The 9,153-nt window shown below is 41.6% G+C and overlaps 1 protein-coding gene across 1 annotated transcript in view; it reads right to left on the reverse strand.

Annotated features, from left to right (window-relative positions):
- Positions 1-207: 207 nt before the first annotated feature.
- The window catches only part of LOC112071240 (forkhead box protein K1-like), an 11,360-nt gene continuing 2,414 nt past the window's right edge, over positions 208-9,153 (reverse strand). The window contains exon 2 of the mRNA XM_024138705.2: positions 208-445. Coding sequence (XP_023994473.1) covers positions 229-445 — 217 coding nt within the window. The 3' untranslated portion in view covers positions 208-228. The remainder of the gene's footprint in view (positions 446-9,153) is intronic.

Here is a 9,153-nt window from a genome sequence, read left to right on the forward strand (position 1 = left end):
AACAGGCACGTGTTGGTGTGTGTGTGCATGGCACGTGTGTTGGTGTGATGTGTGTCGTGAAGCAGCGCGTGTTGGTGTGTGTGTGAGCAGGCGTGTGTTGGTGTTGTGTGTGGCAGGTACGTGTTGGCGTGTTGGTGTGTGTGTGAACAGGCACGTGTTGGTGTGTGTGTGTGTGAGCAGGCGTGTGTTGGTGTGAGTGTGATCAGGCACGTGTTGGTGTGAGCGTCCTCACCTGAGGGTCCCTGTCGGAGAGGGCAGCGGGCTGACCAGGTGTCGCAGGTCATCATGGTGCATTGTGGGAATGCTGATCTTGAGGGGGGAGATGTGGGGGAGGAGGGTGAGGCGGGGCGGGGGAGACCGCTGCTCCTCCTCTCTCAACTCCTCCCCGGACAGCAGAGAGGTGAACTGGATTTTTATCACTGTACTGGGGAACCTGAACACGCATCTAGAGGAGGAGAGAGGRAGACAGGAGGAGGTGTTTAGTTCAGTATATGTTAGAGTTACTAGACATCTCTTCATTAGAACACTTCCTACTCCTGGTAGTGCAGGCTTTAGTTCCAACCCAGCAATAAGTTAGATTTGGGTATGTCATTTCAGGCGGAAATTGGAAAGAAAAAAAAGGGGGGGGAAAGGGGCGGATCCTTTTAACACACCTGGTTACACCTGTGTGTTTTCAGGACTCCAGACTAACATTACCTGGTGGTACTGGTGCCACGAAGGTCTTCAGTTGGTGGCACCAGGTTAGTATACAGACAGAGACAGACAGAGACAGACAGACAGTTCCGTTGGCAGCTGTACCTGCCCCACACTTCCTTTTGAAAACACACCTGGGTTAGAACAGCAGCTGTACCTGCCTCACACACACCTGGGTCAGAACAGCAGCTGTACCTGCCGACCAGGTGTGGTGGAGGCAGGAGAGTGCTGTTCTGACCACAGGTGTGTGTGAGGCGAAGGTAACAGCTGTGTTCTGACCAGGTGTGTGTGAGGCAGGTTACAGCTGCTCAACAACGGTGTCGTGTGTTTTCAAGGAGTTCTGGCTTGGTCAGCTTGTTCTCACGGTTCTGTCTGTTCTGTTCTTGTCTGTGGCTGGTCTGTATACTAAACCTGGTGGCCACCAGCAGTGAAAGAGCCTGCGTGCACCAGTACACGAGGAAGGAATGTTAGTCTGGAAGGTCCTGTCGAACACAAGGTGTACCAGTTGTGTAGAGGGATCCGCGCCCTTCCGCCCCCTTTTTTCTTTCCAATTTCCGCCTGAAATGACATACCAAATCTACTTATTGGCTGGTTGGACCTAAAGCCTGGTCACTCCAGGAGTAGGAAGTGTTCTAATGAAGAGATGTCTAAGTAATCTACAATATACTGAACTAAAACACTCCTCTCCTCTCTCTCTCTAGATTGCGTGTTCAGGTTCCCCCGTAGTGATACAATCCAGTTCACCTCTCTGCTGTCTGGGGAGGAGTTGAGAGAGGAGGAGCAGCGGTCTCCCCCGCCCCGCCTCACCTCTCCCACATCCCTCAAGATCAGGCATTCCCACAATCACCACTGATGACCTGCGACACCTGGTCAGCCCGCTGCCCTCTCCGAGCAGGGACCTCAGGTGAGGACGCTCACACAAACGTGGCTGGACCAACGACAAACACGTGCTGCTCACAGGCACACACAAACGATGCCTGGCTCACAGACACAACCAAGCACGTGCCTGCTCACACCACCAACACAGTTCGCTCAACACACCAACAACACACAACAGTGCTGCTCAACAAACACAACACGTGTCTGCTCACACCAACCACACCCACAACACGCTCACAGCCCTGCTCTCCACTACACACCAACACGTACCTGCTTCACACACACAGGTCGAACACGTGCTGCCTACGACCACACACCAACACGTTGCTGCTCACACGCACACCAACACGTGGGCCTGCCGTACACACACACAACAGCGTGCTGTCACATCAACACCAAACGCGTAAACAAACCGCCTGCGGGACACACAACAAACACGGCTGCTCACCAAAACACACCAACACGGCTGCCACACACACTAACAGTGTGCTCGACACACACCCAACACGTGCCTGCTCACCACACCCAAACGCCCACACACCCAACACACGCCGCCTCCAAACCGCCTGCTAACAACCACACACACACAACAACTCTGCACACATGCTGCTTGGACGCACACACAAACGTGCTGCTCACCACACACACAACACGTGCCTGCTCCACACACCAAACGTCCTGCTCACACACGCACCACACACGTGGCTGCCTACACACACACAACACGGTGCTCACACACATCAAACGTCTGCCTCAACAAAGCCTCTCAACACACAACGTGCTTGCTCACAACCACACCAACAGCTGTCCCCCAAAGCCTGCTCCCATCAACACCTCACACACACGACACGCGCCTGCTCACCACATCCCAGACACGCGCTCGTACACACACCACAACAGCGCTGCTACACACACACAACGTGCCTGTCAACACAACACCAGACACGTGCCTGCTCACACACTACACGGAACGACGTGCCTGTCAACACACACACCAGTTGACACGCGCCGCCTCACAACACACCCGCATCACGCGCCTGCTCACACCACACGACACGCCGCCACACAGCACGCTCCTGCTCACAACACACCACACGCGCTGCTCACGACACAGCAACACGGTCCTGCTCACACACACACCAACACGTGCTGCTAAACACGCGCCTGCACACACACAACAAGCGCTGCTAACGACAGACACAACACGCGCCTGCTACACACACACCAACACGCGCTGCTCACACACAACCACGGCACACCAAACAGCGCGACTGCTCACCACGCAACACGTGCTCTGTACACACACTCAGTCAACACGTGCTGTCACACACACAACACAAACACGTGCTGTCATCCACACACCAACACGCGCCTGCCCTGGCACACCAACACCGGCCTGCTCACCCACACAGACCAAACAGCGCTCTGCTCAACACACACACCAACACCGAGGAAGGCACTGCCACACGCTACAAGCGCTGCTCAACACTCCACACAACAATCGTGCTGCTCACACACACCACACTGTCCACACATCTGCACCATCACGTGCTGCTCACACACACTCACACAGAACGACGTGCCGCTCACACACACTCACACCAACACGTGCCTGCTCACACACACCGCCTGCGACAACACACAACCGCCTGCTCACACACGACAGACAACACGCCTACAAGATCACACGCGTCTGCTCACTCACACAACACAACAGACGCGCCTGCCTCACACATCACCCACACGCGTCTGGCTCAACATCAACACACAACCACTCACAACACGCCTTGCTCACACAATCAACAACGTGGCCTGTCACACACACAGCCAAACGGTTCAGATTCTCCTGATTGTTCGATTTATTTTTGTGATTGTTAGTTTCCTAGGCGTATTGAAAATAAAGAATTTGGTTTTACTGGACTTGCAAGATTAAAATAAAGGTAAAATAGTTCTCAAACAACATGATCTTATTTCAATATAGCTCTATCTTTCTACATACTTAAATCTTGCTTTCAGTCGTTTAATTTTACAAATAAAAACATTTCTCCTATTATTATTATATATATTTATATATATATTTATTTTAATATATTTTTTATTGTTATTTTCTTTATGTTTGGATATAAGCGCTGAACACGTCGCCCTACTTTAGAGTCGAAAAAACCTGGAAAAGAGAGAGGAAGTATTCCAGCAGACCGGTCCGTGTGGCTCAAGTTTGGTAGAGCATGGCGCTTGCAAGCGCCAGGGTTGTGGGTTCATCTCCCACGGGGGACAGGATGATATGTATGAATTTCCAATTTGTAAGTCGCTTGGATAAGAGGTCTGCTAAATGACTTAAATTGTAAATGTAAATATAAAGTGTGTTGTCTGTCTCCCCCGGTGGTGTGGTGTTGTCCTGACCAGTGGGCCCTCCGCTGGTCATGTAATGTGTACACAAGCCAATTATGGACGGAGCCGCTAGCAGCTCCTGATGTCCAAGCCGATGGTTGTTTTTTTTCCGCCTGGGCCTGTGTTTTTCCTGCTGCTCTCAGATCCACTGGTTCCTTTTCAGAGCCCCTTAGGCCCCAAATCACACCATCCCCATACAAACCAACCAAACTACCCTCACTAACACACACATCCCCATATACAACACACACACACAAACAACCGCATATACACACACACACGATCCCCTTCCCTCGTCTATCACATCTGTGGTCTTTTCAGGCTTGAATTTAGCTACGGTAACACCCCACAACAATTTAACACACTCAAATCACACGTACCCACACACTTAACCACATACACGTACAACAAATCACCACATCCCAACAAAACATTGGACCGTCAAGGTATACAGCCACTGATCTAGTTGGACAAGTTTATACTGTGTGTTTTTATCTTCTCCCCTAACTCCCACTCCTGTGGCAGTGCTCATGCTGACAACTGTTGGGGGGGGGGGGACTAGAACGAGGGGCGAGAGAGACGGGAGACGAGGGATGTGTAGTGAGAGAAGGGGGCGGGTGTGTGTGTGGTGTGTTGCTGTTGTTTGTAGCAAAAGTAAGGTGCTGAAGTATTTTTTTTAATACATGAGTGAGAGAAGTTTGAGGGGTAGATGTCAGGGGTTACAACCTGTTAATTACACTCTCTAAGTTTCTGTTGTAATCGTTTGGAAGTTCCAGTTCTAAACCTATTTAAAAGTTCTACAGTTTAAACCTATTTACAAGTTCTACAGTTCTAACTGTTTTACATAGAAACTTTTACAGTTCCTAAACTATTTAACATAGTTCACAGTGTTCTATCTTTTAACATAGTTCTAATACATGTTCTAAACCTATTTAATAGTTTCTACGTTAACGTTCTAAACCTATTTACATAGTTTATACAGTTTAAAACTATTTACATAGTCTAACAGTTCTATAACCTATTTAACATAGTTTATCAGGTTCTAAGCCTAACATAGTTCTACGTTCTAAACCTATTTACATAGTTTCTACAGTTTCTAAACGAAATTTACAAAGTTCTGACATTTCTAAATATTTACAAAGTTCTACGATTCTAACCTTTTACAAGTTCAACAGTTTTAAAACTTTTTACTAGTTTCTAAGTTCTAAATCCTATTTAATAGTTCTACAGTTCTAAGCCCTATACATAGTTCTACACAGTTCTAACTATTTACATAGTTTCACAGTCTAAACGTATTTACATAGTTCCACAGTTCTAAACCTATTTAATATGGTTCTAACAGTTTTAAACTATTTACATAGTTCTACAGTCTAAACCTATTTCCATAGTTCTAACAGTTCTAACCTATTTACATAGTTCTACATTACCAGTTACTACAACCTATTTAACTATTAGTTCTACAGTAAACTATTAACTAGTTTACAGTTGAATTAGTTCTAACAGTTCTAGACCTATTTTACATAGTCTAACAAGTTTAACTATAATATCTAGCATTTAACCTATTCTCATGTTTACAGTTCTAACCGTTTCATAGTTTCTAAGTTCTAAACTATTTCATAGTTCTACAGTTTTATAACTATTTTACTAGTTCTGAAGTCGTTCAAAACTATTTACATAGTTCTAACAGTTTCTAAAGCCATTACTAGTTCTAGTTCTAAGCTAGTTACTATAAGTCTTACTATTTACATAGTTCCACGTTCTAAACCTACTTAATAGTTCACAGTTCTAAACGTATTTATATAGTTTCTACAGTTTTATATAAATACGCTACTTTAAACTATTCAGATTAGTTCTAATATCAGTTACTAAACCTATTCATAGTTTATCAGTTCTACCTATTTACATAGTTCTACATTCTAAAACCTATTTTACATAGTTCTTACGTTCTAAACCTATTTACATAGTTTCTACGTTCTAACTATTACTATTACAGTTTAAGTATTCATTTCCAGTTTATAATATATCCTACAGTTTAACCTTTATAAGTTCTACAGTTTTAACCTATTTATACATAGTTCTACAGTTCTAAACCTATTTATCTAGTTCCACAGTTCTAACCTGTTTACATATTCTAACCGTTCTAAGACCTATTTACATGTTCTTACAGTTTCTAAACCTTTAATATTTAAATAGTTCTATAACATACTAGTTCACGTTAAACCTATTTACATAGTTTCATCAGTTCTAAACCTATTTAAATAGTTCACCAGTTTGGTAAACCTAGTTGTAATAGGGTCGGAACAGTTTAAGACCGTAGTTTACAAATGTCACAGAGTTCTGATATTAAGAGTCGCTACGATCGGTGAAAGCTGTGAGGCATAGTTTGGGCAGGCGAGATTCTAGGATAACACTATTTACATAGTTCTACGTCTTCTAGAAAGCCTTTACATAGTTCTAGACAGTTACTAAAACCTACGTCTAACATAGTTTACAGTTTAACCTCATAGTTTCTACAGTCTAAACTCTAATTTCAATAGTTTCATACAGTTTACTAACCTATTTACATAGTTTCAGTTCTAAACTATTTACATAGTTCATACAGTTCTAAAACTATTACAATCGTTCTACAGTTCTAAAACCGATTTACATGTTCTAGCAGTTCCTAACGATTTACATAGTTCAAGTTCTCTAAACTATTTACATGTTCACCAGTTCTAAACCTATTTACAGTAGTTCACAGTTCTCAAACCTATTTATAGTTTAACGTTCTAAACTATTTACATAGTTCTAAGTTTAAACATTTCAGTTGTCAACATGTTTAAATATTTACAGTTCCCATAACCACAGTTCTAAACCTTATTTATATAGTTCTACAGTTTTAAACACTTTTACATAGTTCTACAAGTTTACAAACCTTATTTAAGCATAGTTCTACAGTTCTAAACCTATTTACAGTAGTTCTACAGTTCTAAACATTTACTAGTTACATCTACCTATTTTTAATGTTTCTAATCAACTATTTACATAGTTCTAACTAAGTTTCTAAACCTATTACATAGTTCTCAGTTCTAAACCTAATTTTACATAGCCAGCTCGTTCTATTAGTTCACGTTTATAAGTTTGGAGGTTCAGCTTCAAAACTATTAAACTAGTTTCACAGTTGTGATCGTTGTAACTGTTCCAGTTAGTTCTCTAAGGTTGTTTGATTGGACGTTTTAACCTGTTCTTAGTTCAGGTGTTTTAGCATCCAGCGGTACTAGGACTGTGGTACTTGGGTATCACAGGAGGTTATCTGAAAGTTCATGGGACATAGGCCTAAAATCTGCGGGGTGAGCAAAAATATTTGGTGGAACTTAAAAGAGATAACGACCTCCACTGCTCTAGTTGTGGACTGTATGCCCAGTTGTTCTACGGTTGTTGATTATAGTTAAAGTTTCAGTATGTTCAGTTGTTTGATTATAGTTTCTACAGTTCCAGTTAGTTCTACGGTTGTTCGATTATAGTTTCTATTAGCTACAGTAGTTCGGTTGTGTTGATTTTAGTTCTAAAGCTCCAGTTCGTTTACGGTTGTTTGATATTAGTTCTATACAGTAGTTAGTTCTTAGGTTGTTTGATTATAGGTTCTAGAGTTTCAGTAGTTCTACTGTTTGTTTTTGATTAAGTTCTACAGTCAGTTCGTTCTAATCGGTTGTTGATTATAAGTTTCTAGTTCGTTATTTTACGGTTGTTTTGATTTATAGTTCTGAAGAGTTCGTTACGTTCTACGGTTGTTTGATTATAGGGTTTACAGTCCATGTTAGTTTTACGGTTGTTTTGATTATAGTTCTAACAAGTTCCAGTTAGTTTACGGTTGTTTGATTATGTTCTACAGTTCAGTGAGTTCTACGGTGTGTGATTAAGTTACATTCCAGTTAGTTCTACGTTTGTTTTGGTTATGTCTTAGTGAGTTCCAGTTAGTTTACGGGTTGTTGTGTTATAGTTCAGTAGTCTAACCGTTGTTCGATTATAGTTCATAGGTTCCAGTTAGTTCTCCGGTTTGTTTGATTTATAGTTTAGGAGTTCAGTTAGTTCTGAAGGTTGTTTGATTATAGTTCTATAGCTCAGTTAGTTCTACGGTTGTTTTGATTATAGTTCTTAGTTTAACGGTTTGTTCGATTATAGTTCTAATAGTTCCAGTTAGTTTAACCGGTTGTTCGATTATAGTTTATAGTTCCAGTTAGTTATACGTTGTTTGATTATAGTTTAATAGCTCCATTAGTTCTACGGTTTGTTTGATTTTAAGTTCTACAGTTCCAGTTAGTTCTACGGTTGTTTTGAATTATAGTTTAGAGTTTCGTTAGTTCTACGGCTTGTTGATTATAAGTTCAGTTAGTTTACGGTTGTGATTATAGTTCTATAGTTAGTTAGTTCTAGTTGTTTGATTATAGTTCCAGTTATTCTACGGTTGTTCGTTATAGTTCAACAGTTCCAGTTTCTATACGGTTTTTGGATTATAGTCATAGCTCCAGTTAGTTCTACGGTTGTTGATTGGAGTCTATAGTTGTACAGCTTTACATTTGATTTGAGTTTTTAATGTTTTTTTATCTATCTTTTTCCTTCTATTTTTTTCTTCTCGTCCTTTTCATACGTCTTTCACCTCTTCCGTCTTCATCTCTCTCCTTTCTATTGTTTGATACCACCTGCAGACACCAATACACACTAACAGCTTCTTGAGCCAAAACAACACACAACTCTCCCTGGAAATCCATGTTTAACTTTATTGCCAGAGGAGGGGCTGTGTGTGTGTGGTCCTTGGGATTTCCCACTGTAAAGTAGGGGATATATTCAGTGTTTCAGAAACGTTTTCAAACCACTTTTGGAACTTTTACACTATGTTTTATGTTACAGCTAAATTGATTAATACGTTTTTTTTTATGTTAAGCCTTATTTATTCTTAAATGGATTAAATCTGTTTTTTAAATGTTATCAGCCTATTCTAATTGGATTAAATCGCTTTTTTAATGTTACAGCCTTATTTCTAAAATTGGGATTTAAAATGCTTTTTTAATGTACAGCTTATTCTAAATTGGATTAAAATCGTTTTGTCCCCCTCATGAATTACACACTACCTGCCATAATGACTAAAGGGAAAACAGGTTTTTTAGAAATGTTTGCAAAAAATCTATATAATGAATCAACATTTACTAAGTATTT

This window comes from Salvelinus sp. IW2-2015, unplaced genomic scaffold (genome assembly GCF_002910315.2).
Source record: "Salvelinus sp. IW2-2015 unplaced genomic scaffold, ASM291031v2 Un_scaffold1553, whole genome shotgun sequence".
Taxonomy (NCBI): domain Eukaryota; kingdom Metazoa; phylum Chordata; class Actinopteri; order Salmoniformes; family Salmonidae; genus Salvelinus; species Salvelinus sp. IW2-2015.